This window comes from Hyla sarda, chromosome 10 (assembly GCF_029499605.1).
Source record: "Hyla sarda isolate aHylSar1 chromosome 10, aHylSar1.hap1, whole genome shotgun sequence".
In the NCBI taxonomy this organism is placed as follows: Eukaryota; Metazoa; Chordata; class Amphibia; order Anura; family Hylidae; genus Hyla; species Hyla sarda.
In genome coordinates this window covers 3,573,709-3,588,319 of record NC_079198.1, presented here as the reverse complement: position 1 = coordinate 3,588,319, position 14,611 = coordinate 3,573,709, and the positions used below count along the sequence as shown (strand labels likewise).

Genomic DNA, 14,611 nt, shown 5'->3' with positions numbered 1-14,611 from the left:
GATCTTACAGAGGGTTATATGACCGTCCTGTATTTCTCCATCAGACCCGATCCATACAGAGGTGTCACCCCCTCCCACCATGGACACCTCCGCTGATCCTGGGATCTCCAGTCCTTGGACCCTGCACTAGATAAACACTGACGAATTGGCGATTTGGCCACTGTCCGGCGCACAGAACGCACTTAGCTGTAAGCCCCACAAATCCTTAGAAGGCGATTCCAATGGACGGCTCAGCACTTCTCCGAATATCCCTGCCCAGGTGCTGAGAGCCATCGCTCCGCAGAGATTACCCCTTCACAGCTGCTGCCCGGCCGAGACGTGCCAGGAGACGGATTAGTACTGGGGGCGCACGTTAACACTCACTGCACCGGGGGCGCCCCATGTCTGTAGAATACACAGGGGAGGAGGGTAAACTCTGGGGGCGCCACCATCTGTAGAAGACACAGGGGAGGGTAAACTCTGGGGGTGCCACCATCTGTAGAAGACACAGGGGAGGGTAAACTCTGGGGGCGCCACCATCTGTAGAAGACACAGGGGGAGGGTAAACTCTGGGGGCGCCACCATCTGTAGAAGACACAGGGGGAGGGTAAACTCTGGGGGCGCCACCATCTGCAGAAGACACAGGGGAGGAGGGTAAACTCTGGGGGCGCCACCGTCTGTAGAAGACACAGGGGAGGAGGGTAAACTCTGGGGGCGCCACCATCTGTAGAAGACACAGGGGAGGGTAAACTCTGGGGGCGCCACCATCTGTAGAAGACACAGGGGGAGGGTAAACTCTGGGGGCGCCACCATCTGTAGAAGACACAGGGGGAGGGTAAACTCTGGGGGCGCCACCATCTGTAGAAGACACAGGGGGAGGGTAAACTCTGGGGGCGCCACCATCTGCAGAAGACACGGGGGAGGGTAAACTCTGGGGGCGCCACTATCTGCAGAAGACACAGGGGGAGGGTAAACTCTGGGGGCTCCACCATCTGCAGAAGACACAGGGGGAGGGTAAACTCTGGGGGCGCCACCATCTGCAGAAGACACAGGGGGAGGGTAAACTCTGGGGGCGCCACCATCTGCAGAAGACACGGGGGAGGGTAAACTCTGGGGGCGCCACTATCTGCAGAAGACACAGGGGGAGGGTAAACTCTGGGGGCTCCACCATCTGCAGAAGACACAGGGGAGGGTAAACTCTGGGGGCGCCACCGTCTGTAGAAGACACAGGGGAGGAGGGTAAACTCTGGGGGCTCCACCATCTGCAGAAGACACAGGGGAGGGTAAACTCTGGGGGCGCCACCGTCTGTAGAAGACACAGGGGAGGAGGGTAAACTCTGGGGGCGCCACCATCTGTAGAAGACACAGGGGGAGGTAAACTCTGGGGGCGCCACCATCTGTAGAAGACACAGGGGAGGGTAAACTCTGGGGGTGCCACCATCTGTAGAAGACACAGGGGAGGGTAAACTCTGGGGGCGCCACCATCTGCAGAAGACACAGGGGGAGGGTAAACTCTGGGGGCGCCACCATCTGTAGAAGACACAGGGGAGGGTAAACTCTGGGGGCGCCACCATCTGTAGAAGACACAGGGGGAGGGTAAACTCTGGGGGCGCCACCATCTGTAGAAGACACAGGGGGAGGGTAAACTCTGGGGGCGCCACCATCTGTAGAAGACACAGGGGGAGGGTAAACTCTGGGGGCGCCACCATCTGCAGAAGACACGGGGGAGGGTAAACTCTGGGGGCGCCACCATCTGCAGAAGACACGGGGGAGGGTAAACTCTGGGGGCGCCACCATCTGTAGAAGACACAGGGGGAGGGTAAACTCTGGGGGCGCCACCATCTGCAGAAGACACGGGGGAGGGTAAACTCTGGGGGCACCACCATCTGCAGAAGACACAGGGGGAGGGTAAACTCTGGGGGCGCCACCATCTGCAGAAGACACAGGGGAGGGTAAACTCTGGGGGTGCCACCATCTGTAGAAGACACGGGGGAGGGTAAACTCTGGGGGCGCCACCATCTGCAGAAGACAAGGGGGAGGGTAAACTCTGGGGGCGCCACCATCTGTAGAAGACACAGGGGGAGGGTAAACTCTGGGGGCGCCACCATCTGTAGAAGACACAGGGGGAGGGTAAACTCTGGGGGCGCCACCATCTGCAGAAGACACAGGGGGAGGGTAAACTCTGGGGGCGCCACCATCTGTAGAAGACACAGGGGGAGGGTAAACTCTGGGGGCGCCACCATCTGTAGAAGACACAGGGGGAGGGTAAACTCTGGGGGCGCCACCATCTGCAGAAGACACAGGGGGAGGGTAAACTCTGGGGGCGCCACCATCTGTAGAAGACACAGGGGGAGGGTAAACTTTGGGGGCGCCACCATCTGTAGAAGACACAGGGGGAGGGTAAACTCTGGGGGCGCCACCATCTGTAGAAGACACAGGGGGAGGGTAAACTCTGGGGGCGCCACCATCTGTAGAAGACACGGGGGAGGGTAAACTCTGGGGGCGCCACCATCTGTAGAAGACACGGGGGAGGGTAAACTCTGGGGGCGCCACCATCTGCAGAAGACACAGGGGGAGGGTAAACTCTGGGGGCGCCACCATCTGCAGAAGACACAGGGGGAGGGTAAACTCTGGGGGCGCCACCATCTGTAGAAGACACAGGGGAGGGTAAACTCTGGGGGCGCCACCATCTGTAGAAGACACAGGGGGAGGGTAAACTCTGGGGGCGCCACCATCTGTAGAAGACACAGGGGGAGGGTAAACTCTGGGGGCGCCACCATCTGTAGAAGACACAGGGGGAGGGTAAACTCTGGGGGCGCCACCATCTGCAGAAGACACAGGGGGAGGGTAAACTCTGGGGGCGCCACCGTCTGCAGAAGACACAGGGGAGGAGGGTAAACTCTGGGGGCGCCACCATCTGTAGAAGACACAGGGGGAGGGTAAACTCTGGGGGCGCCACCATCTGTAGAAGACACAGGGGGAGGGTAAACTCTGGGGGCGCCACCATCTGCAGAAGACACAGGGGGAGGGTAAACTCTCGGGGCGCCACCATCTGCAGAAGACACAGGGGAGGAGGGTAAACTCTGGGGGCCCCACCGTCTGTAGAAGACACGGGGGAGGGTAAACTCTGGGGGCGCCACCATCTGTAGAAGACACAGGGGAGGGTAAACTCTGGGGGCGCCACCATCTGCAGAAGACACAGGGGGAGGGTAAACTTTTTTGCAACAGCTGGAGGCACCCTGCTTGGGAAACACTGGTCTATGTAGAGGACAGGAGCTTCTTCAGGGTCCTGTACAGTACACAAGGTTCTAAAAAAAGTAACATGGAGTCTCCCTTAAACATTTAATACCTCCCTGTACTGTAGGGGGCGCTACCAGACATCAGTCAGTGCATACGCTTCAGTAATACAGGGGTTTTACCAGTAAATTGCCCATTCTGATTGGTCAGTTCTCTTGGCCATTGACAAGTTTCACAGATCTGGACTGTCTTTGTCCAGATTGTCATTGTATGTTGAGTCTGGTTTCAACTTACAATGGTCCAGAAAAGACCATTGTATGTTGAAACTATTGTATGTTGAGGCCATTGTAAGTTGAGGGATCACTGTATATAGTTTTAATTAATTAACTATTCTATTTTTTATTTTCTCTTTTAGTAAGACGGGTGAAGGAGTCCCCTGTATACAGGTCACTATTACCCTCCTATACAGACACATCATATACACAGATATAAGAACATTTTATTTCACCATAGGAAAAAGTTTGTTTGCACAGAAAAGGGAGAAGTAAGAAAGAAGGACACAGAGCGCCCAATAAATGTCACCCCCGTACGCCCACACCAGGGATTCCAACCAGGGTGCCTCCAGCTGTTGCAAAACTACAACTCCCAGCATTCCCAGACAGCCGGCATGCTGGGAGTTGTACTTTTGCAACAGCTGGAGGCACTCTGGTAGGGAATTTTCAGTGGGTCAGACTGGTGATCACATGACCCAGTTACACTAACAAAATGCATTGAGGCAACATGCTGGGAGTTGTAGTTTTGCAACAGCTGGAGACACCCCAGTTGGAAAACACTGCATTTAAAACTGATTTTCTGTGGGTCAGACTAGTGATCACGTGACCCAGTTACAGGGAAGAAATGCATTGATGCCATGGCTGCCCGAGCATTCTGGGATTAGTAGTTTTGCAACAGCTGGAGGCAACCCGGTCATTAAGCACTGTGAGTCAGACTGGTGATCACGTGACCCAGTAACAGTGATGAAAAGCATTGAGGCGACAGCTGTCCAGGCATGCTGGGAGTTGTAGTTTTGCAATAGCTGGAGGCACCCTGATCTAAAGTATATAGGAGGCACAGCCCAAGGTGTCTCGGGGGCACAGAGGGAACCCTGTAAAGCATTTGTGTTGTGATTTCCTCCATTTTCAATACCTCTGCCTGACAGTGAATGGAAACAATCCACTTTACCTACAGTTTCTAGCAGCCCATCCTGCGTCACAGTGTGTCAGGAACCCAGGACTGGCGAGGACTGTCTGCACTGATACATTGTAACAACCCTCACAACAACCTATATGCTTCCATTCACTGACAGCAAGAAATGTATTTATTTCCTTATTTAAATTACATTTTATTCTAAAATGAGGCTGTGTTTACACGAGACTGCAGCAGCCCTTTATTTTTGGCCACTATTTCTATAAAATTTGCGCTGTGCCTCTTCGGTTACCAGGAGACGCCCCCCCCCCCCCCCACGAGATGACGCAATGTCCGAACCGTTTTCTGTCACTTCTCCTTATGCTGCAATCGCCTGCAGACGTTTCATCACTTGAACGGCAGACAGGGCGACAGATGATCCCCTTAAGGAAGGAAAGTCACCCCCCCCCCCCCCAGACGTCAGCACGCAGTCACCCAACTTTTCCAAACTCCTGAAAGGCAAGGTCTATAGAGGAATTTCCCAACTAGGGTGCCTCCAGCTGTTGCAAAACTACAACTCCAAGCATGCCCAGGCAGACGTTGCATCAATGCATTTCCTTACTGTAACTGGGTCATGTGATCACCAGTCTGACCCTCAGAACATCACAGCACTTAATGCAGGGATTTTCAACCAGGGTGCTTCCAGCTGTTGCAAAACTACAACTCCAAGCATGCTCGGGTAGCTGTTGCATCAATGCATTTCGTTACTGTAACTGGGTCATGTGATCACTAGTTTGACGCACAGAACTTCAGTGTTTAATGCAGTGTTTTCCAACCAGGGTGCCTCCAGCTGTTGCAAAACTACTACTCCCAGCATGCCCGGACAGCCAATGGCTGTCCGGGCATGCTGGGAGTTGTAGTTTTGCAACAGCTGGAGGTACCTCCAGGAGGAGAATCTTCCACCCCCCCCCCCCCACCAGGATACAGCCAGAGTGTAAATAACCACTGCCCCCCCCCCACACTGTGATTAACCCTTTACACTCACCGCGTCTGTGACTAAAAACGGAAGTAAACGCTAAAGGCGAATCCCAGAGGCTGCCGGATCCAGTTAACCCTTCAGGCTCTGTCTTCATTTACTTTTTAATGGCGCAATACCCATCTAATGGCGATCGCTTGGAAAAATATTTACAGCAGAGACGACCGCGCGCACTGTACGGTTTAGAGTCTTCTGCAATTGCTGCGTCACTGCGGCCATTACAGGATCAACAACAACCTCAACACCACTACGCAGCATCATATAGAGATGTAGCAGAGCGGAGCGTGTCATTAACCCACAGTGATAACTGTACAGATAATGTATACATGTGACCTGCAGTCCTATGTAACACCACAGATAACACAGTGATAACTCTCTGAGTACAGATAATGTATACATGTGACCTGCAGTCCTATGTAACACCACAGATAACAGTGATCACTGTACAGATAATGTATACATGTGACCTGCAGTCCTATGTAACACCACAGATAACAGTGATCACTGTACAGCTAATGTATACATGTGACCTGCAGTCCTATGTAACACCACAGATAACAGTGATCACTGTACAGATAATGTATACATGTGACCTGCAGTCCTATGTAACACCACAGATAACAGTGATCACTGTACAGCTAATGTATACATGTGACCTGCAGTCCTATGTAACACCACAGATAACAGTGATCACTGTACAGATAATGTATACATGTGACCTGCAGTCCTATGTAACACCACAGATAACAGTGATAACTGTACAGATAATGTATACATGTGACCTGCAGTCCTATGTAACACCACAGATAACAGTGATAACTGAGTACAGATAATGTATAGATGTGACCTGCAGTCCTATGTAACACCACAGATAACAGTGATAACTCTCTGAGTACAGATAATGTATAGATGTGACCTGCAGTCCTATGTAACACCACAGATAACACAGTGATAACTCCCTGAGTACAGATAATGTATAGATGTGACCTGCAGTCCTATGTAACACCACAGATAACAGTGATAACTCTCTGAGTACAGATAATGTATAGATGTGACCTGCAGTCCTATGTAACACCACAGATAACACAGTGATAACTCTCTGAGTACAGATAATGTATAGATGTGACCTGCAGTCCTATGTAACACCACAGATAACAGTGATAACTCTCTGAGTACAGATAATGTATAGATGTGACCTGCAGTCCTATGTAACACCACAGATAACACAGTGATAACTCTCTGAGTACAGATAATGTATAGATGTGACCTGCAGTCCTATGTAACACCACAGATAACACAGTGATAACTCTCTGAGTACAGATAATGTAGTAGATGTGACCTGCAGTCCTATGTAACACCACAGATAACACAGTGATAACTCTCTGAGTACAGATAATGTATAGATGTGACCTGCAGTCCTATGTAACACCACAGATAACACAGTGATAACTCTCTGGGTACAGATAATGTATAGATGTGACCTGCAGTCCTATGTAACACCACAGATAACACAGTGATAACTCTCTGAGTACAGATAATGTATAGATGTGACCTGCAGTCCTATGTAACACCACAGATAACACAGTGATAACTCTCTGAGTACAGATAATGTATAGATGTGACCTGCAGTCCTATGTAACACCACAGATAACACAGTGATAACTCGGTGAGTACAGATAATGTAGTAGATGTGACCTGCAGTCCTATGTAACACCACAGATAACACAGTGATAACTCGGTGAGTACAGATAATGTATAGATGTGACCTGCAGTCCTATGTAACACCACAGATAACAGTGATAACTCTCTGAGTACAGATAATGTATAGATGTGACCTGCAGTCCTATGTAACACCACAGGTAACACAGTGATAACTCTCTGAGTACAGATAATGTATAGATGTGACCTGCAGTCCTATGTAACACCACAGATTACAGTGATAACTCTCTGAGTACAGATAATGTATAGATGTGACCTGCAGTCCTATGTAACACCACAGGTAACACAGTGATAACTCTCTGAGTACAGATAATGTATAGATGTGACCTGCAGTCCTATGTAACACCACAGATTACAGTGATAACTCTCTGAGTACAGATAATGTATAGATGTGACCTGCAGTCCTATGTAACACCACAGATAACAGTGATAACTCTGAGTATAGATAATGTATAGATGTGACCTGCAGTCCTATGTAACACCACAGATAACAGTGATAACTCTCTGAGTACAGATAATGTATAGATGTGACCTGCAGTCCTATGTAACTCCACAGATAACAGTGATAACTCTGAGTACAGATAATGTATAGATGTGACCTGCAGTCCTATGTAACACCACAGATAACAGTGATATCTCTGAGTACAGATAATGTATAGATGTGACCTGCAGTCCTATGTAACACCACAGATAACAGTGATAACTCCCTGAGTACAGATAATGTATAGATGTGACCTGCAGTCCTATGTAACACCACAGATAACAGTGATAACTCTCTGAGTACAGATAATGTATAGATGTGACCTGCAGTCCTATGTAACACTACAGATAACACAGTGATAACTCTGAGTACAGATAATGTATAGATGTGACCTGCAGTCCTATGTAACACCACAGATAACAGTGATAACTCTCTGAGTACAGATAATGTATAGATGTGACCTGCAGTCCTATGTAACACCACAGATAACACAGTGATAACTCTCTGAGTACAGATAATGTATAGATGTGACCTGCAGTCCTATGTAACACCACAGATAACAGTGATAACTCTCTGAGTACAGATAATGTATAGATGTGACCTGCAGTCCTATGTAACACCACAGATAACAGTGATAACTCTCTGAGTACAGATAATGTATAGATGTCACCTGCAGTCCTATGTAACACCACAGATAACAGTGATAACTCTCTGAGAACAGATAATGTATAGATGTGACCTGCAGTCCTATGTAACACCACAGATAACAGTGATAACTCTCTGAGTACAGATAATGTATAGATGTGACCTGCAGTCCTATGTAACACCACAGATAACAGTGATAACTCTCTGAGTACAGATAATGTATAGATGTGACCTGCAGTCCTATGTAACACCACAGATAACACAGTGATAACTCTCTGAGTACAGATAATGTATAGATGTGACCTGCAGTCCTATGTAACACCACAGATAACAGTGATAACTCTCTGAGTACAGATAATGTATAGATGTCACCTGCAGTCCTATGTAACACCACAGATAACAGTGATAACTCTCTGAGTACAGATAATGTATAGATGTGACCTGCAGTCCTATGTAACACCACAGATAACAGTGATAACGCTCTGAGTACAGATAATGTATAGATGTGACCTGCAGTCCTATGTAACACCACAGATAATATACACTGTACAAAAACATAAAGGGAACACAAACACCACAATGTGACTCCAAGTCACTGACACTTGTGTGAGATCCCACTGTCCACTCAGGAAGAACACTGATTGACAATCAATTTCACATGGAACAGACAACACGTGGAAATTATAGGCAATTAGCAAGACACCCCAATAAATGAGTGGTTCTGCAGGTGGTGACCACAGACCACTTCTCAGTTCCTATGCTTCCTGGCTGATGTTTTGGTCACTTTTGAATGCTGGCGGTGCTTTCACTCTAGTGGTAGCATGAGACGGAGTCTACAACCCCCACAAGTGGCTCAGGTAGAGCAGCTCATCCAGGATGGCACATCAATGTGAGCTGTGGCAAGAAGTTTGCTGTGTCTGTCAGCGTAGTGTCCAGAGCATGGAGGCGCTACCAGGAGACAGGCCATCACATCAGGAGACGTGGAGGAGGCCATAGGAGGGCAACAACCCAGCAGCAGGACCGCTACCTCCGCCTTTGTGCAAGGAGGAGCAGGAGGAGCACTGCCAGAGCCCTGCAAAATGACCTCCAGCAGGACACAAATGTACATGTGTCCACTCAAACGGTCAGAAACAGACTCCATGAGGGTGGTATGAGGGCCCGATGCCCACAGGTGGGGGTTGTGCTTACAGCCCAACACCGTGCAGGACGTTTGGTATTTGCCAGAGAACAACCAAGATTGGCAGCAAATTCACCACTGGCGTCCTGTGCTCTTCACAGATGAAAGCAGGTTCACACTGAGCACATGTGACAGACGTGACAGAGTCTGGAGACGCCGTGGAGAACGTTCTGCTGCCTGCAACATCCTCCAGCATGACCGGTTTGGCGGTGGGTCAGTAATGGTGTGGGGTGGCATTTCTTTGGGGGGCCCTCCATGTGCTTACCAGAGGTAGCCTGACTGCCATTAGGTACGAGATGAGACCCTCAGACCCCCTGTGAGACCATGGCGGAATTTATCATTGTAGGTGTAAGTGAAGCATTTTTTTTTACACCTTTTTTTGTGCGCTGGTGATGTCACAGATAATGTATAGATGTGACCTGCAGTCCTATGTACAGTTATCGGGGGGCACAGTGCTGGAGGGGCAGTTATCGGGGGGCACAGTTCTGGAGGGACAGTTATCGGGGGGGCACAGTTCTGGAGGGACAGTTATCGGGGGGCACAGTTCTGGAGGGGCAGTTATCGGGGGGCACAGTGCTGGAGGGACAGTTATCGGGGGGCACAGTGCTGGAGGGACAGTTATCGGGGGCACAGTGCTGGAGGGACAGTTATCGGGGGCACAGTGCTGGAGGGACAGTTATCGGGGGGCACAGTGCTGGAGGGGCAGTTATCGGGGGGCACAGTTCTGGAGGGACAGTTATCGGGGGGCACAGTTCTGGAGGGGCAGTTATCGGGGGGCACAGTTCTGGAGGGGCAGTTATCGGGGGGCACAGTTCTGGAGGGGCAGTTATCGGGGGGCACAGTTCTGGAGGGACAGTTATCGGGGGGCACAGTTCTGGAGGGACAGTTATCGGGGGGCACAGTTCTGGAGGGACAGTTATCGGGGGGCACAGTTCTGGAGGGACAGTTATCGGGGGGCACAGTTCTGGAGGGACAGTTATCGGGGGGCACAGTTCTGGAGGGACCGTTATCGGGGGGCACAGTTCTGGAGGGGCAGTTATCGGGGGGCACAGTTCTGGAGGGGCAGTTATCGGGGGGCACAGTTCTGGAGGGACAGTTATCGGGGGGCACAGTTCTGGAGGGACAGTTATCGGGGGGCACAGTTCTGGAGGGACAGTTATCGGGGGGCACAGTTCTGGAGGGACAGTTATCGGGGGGCACAGTTCTGGAGGGACAGTTATCGGGGGGCACAGTTCTGGAGGGACAGTTATCGGGGGGCACAGTTCTGGAGGGACCGTTATCGGGGGGCACAGTTCTGGAGGGACAGTTATCGGGGGGCACAGTTCTGGAGGGGCAGTTATCGGGGGGCACAGTTCTGGAGGGGCAGTTATCGGGGGGCACAGTGCTGGAGGGGCAGTTATCGGGGGGGGCACAGTGCTGGAGGGGCAGTTATCGGGGGGCACAGTTCTGGAGGGACAGTTATCGGGGGGCACAGTACTGGAGGGACCGTTATCGGGGGGCACAGTGCTGGAGGGACAGTTATCGGGGGGCACAGTTCTGGAGGGGCAGTTATCGGGGGGCACAGTGCTGGAGGGGCAGTTATCGGGGGGGGGCACAGTGCTGGAGGGGCAGTTATCGGGGGGCACAGTACTGGAGGGACCGTTATCGGGGGGCACAGTGCTGGAGGGACAGTTATCGGGGGGCACAGTTCTGGAGGGACAGTTATCGGGGGGCACAGTACTGGAGGGGCAGTTATCGGGGGACACAGTACTGGAGGGACAGTTATCGGAGTGCACAGTACTGGAGGGACAGTTATCGGAGTGCACAGTACTGGAGGGACAGTTATCGGGGGCACAGTGCTGGAGGGGCAGTTATCGGGGGCACAGTGCTGGAGGGGCAGTTATCGGGGGGCACAGTTCTGGAGGGGCAGTTATCGGGGGGCACAGTACTGGAGGGGCAGTTATCGGGGGGCACAGTGCTGGAGGGGCAGTTATCGGGGTGCACAGTTCTGGAGGGACAGTTATCGGGGTGCACAGTACTGGAGGGACAGTTATCGGGGGGCACAGTTCTGGAGGGACAGTTATCGGGGTCGCACTCACCCGTTGACATCCAGGTACAGGTAGGTCCCCAGCACACACACCTCCTCCCTCCTCTGGCCGCGCTCCACACGCACCGTCCGCCCCGGGCCCCGCATCCTCCGCTCTGCACCTGCTCCAGGTGACACCCGCGGATCTAATCATCCCCGGCCGGCCGGAGCCCCGCCCCCCTCACATCACTGGCCGCCCGCCTGTCAATCATCACCGGGGGTGGGGCCCGTGTCTGGGGGCGGGGAAACTGCGTCCTAATCCCCAGATAAGTATAGAAACTCCCAGTAAGGAGAAAAGTGAGACCGAGGAGCCGGGAACAATGATCACGTGACGTGATATCAGATAATATATCATCCATCATATATCATCCATCATATAATATATCATCCATCATATATAATCCATCATATAATATATAATCCATCATATAATATATAATCCATCATATAATATATAACACATCATATAATATATACCACATCAGATAATATATAACACATCTTATAATATCCATCATATAATATATAACACATCATATAATATATACCACATCAGATAATATATAACACATCTTATAATATCCATCATATAATATATAATCCATCATATATAATCCATCATATAATATCCATCATATAATATATAATCCATCATATAATATATAATCCATCATATATAATCCATCAGATAATATCCATCATATAATATATAACACATCAGATAATATATATCACATCAGATAATATATAACACATCAGATAATATATAACACATCTTATAATATCCATCATATAATATATAACACATCAGATAATATATAACACATCAGATAATATATAACACATCAGATAATATATAACACATCTTATAATATCCATCATATAATATATAATCCATCATATAATATATAATCCATCATATATAATCCATCAGATAATATCCATCATATAATATACAACACATCAGATAATATATAACACATCAGATAATATATATCACATCAGATAATATATAACACATCAGATAATATATAACACATCTTATAATATCCATCATATAATATATAACACATCAGATAATATATAACACATCAGATAATATATAACACATCAGATAATATATAACACATCTTATAATATCCATCATATAATATATAACACATCAGATAATATATAACACATCAGATAATATATAACACATCTTATAATATCCATCATATAATATATAACACCAGATAATATATAACACATCATATATAATCCATCATATCATATATAATCCATCATATAATATATAACACATCATATAATATATAACACATCTTATAATATCCATCATATAATATCCATCATATATAATCCATCATATCATATATAATCCATCATATCATATATAATCCATCATATATAATCCATCATATCATATATAATCCATCATATAATATATAATCCATCATATAATATCCATCATATAATATATAACACATCATATAATATATAACACATCTTATAATATCCATCATGTAATATCCATCATATAATATATAATCCATCATATAATATCCATCATATAATATATAACACATCATATTATATATAACACATCATATAATATATAATCCATCATATAATATATAACACATCATATAATATATAACACATCATATAATATATAACACATCATATAATATATAACACATCTTATAATATATAATCCATCATATATAACCCATCATATATAATCCATCATATAATATATAATCCATCATATAATATTTAACACATCATATAATATATAACACATCATATAATATATAATCCATCATATAATATATACCACATCAGATAATATATAACACATCATATAATATATAACACATCAGATAATATATAACACATCAGATAATATATACCACATCAGATAATATATAATCCATCATATAATATATAACACATCATATAATATATAACCCATAAAATAATATATACCACATCATATAATATATAATCCATCATATAATATCCATCATATAATATATAATCCATCATATAATATCCATCATATAATATATAACACATCATATAATATATAACACATCTTATAATATCCATCATATAATATCCATCATATATAATCCATCATATAATATATAACACATCATATAATATCCATCATATAATATATAACACATCATATAATATATAACACATCTTATAATATCCATCATATAATATCCATAATATATAATCCATCATATGATATATAATCCATCATATATAATCCATCATATCATATATAATCCATCATATAATATCCATCATATAATATCCATCATATAATATATAACACATCATATAATATATAACACATCATATAATATATAATCCATCATATAATATATAACACATCATATAATATATAACACATCATATAATATATAACACATCATATAATATATAATCCATCATATAATATATAACACATCAGATAATATATAACACATCAGATAATATATAACACATCTTATAATATCCATCATATAATATATAACACATCAGATAATATATAACACATCATATAATATATAACACATCATATAATATATACCACATCAGATAATATATAATCCATCATATAATATATAACACATCATATAATATATAACCCATAAGATAATATATACCACATCATATAATATATAACACATCAAATAATATATAATCCATCATATAATATATAACACATCATATAATATATACCACATCATATAATATATAATCCATCATATAATATATACCACATCATATAATACATAATCCATCATATAATATATAACACATCATATAATATATACCACATCATATAATATATAATCCATCATATAATATAGAATCCATCATATAATATATAATCCATCATATATAATCCATCAGATAATATATAACACATCACATAATATATAGTCCATCATATAATATATAACACATCACATAATATACAACACATCATATAACATATAACACATCTTATAATATCCATCATATAATATATACCACATCATATAATATATAATCCATCATATAATATATAACACATCATATAATATA

At 45.4% G+C, this 14,611-nt stretch overlaps 1 protein-coding gene across 1 annotated transcript in view; it reads right to left on the bottom strand.

Moving 5' to 3' along the window:
• LOC130293364 (protein-arginine deiminase type-2-like) overlaps nt 1-11,673 on the bottom strand; it is a 47,676-nt gene extending 36,003 nt beyond the window's left edge. The window contains exon 1 of the mRNA XM_056541961.1: nt 11,517-11,673. Coding sequence (XP_056397936.1) covers nt 11,517-11,611 — 95 coding nt within the window. The 5' untranslated portion in view covers nt 11,612-11,673. The remainder of the gene's footprint in view (nt 1-11,516) is intronic.
• Nucleotides 11,674-14,611: the final 2,938 nt, after the last annotated feature.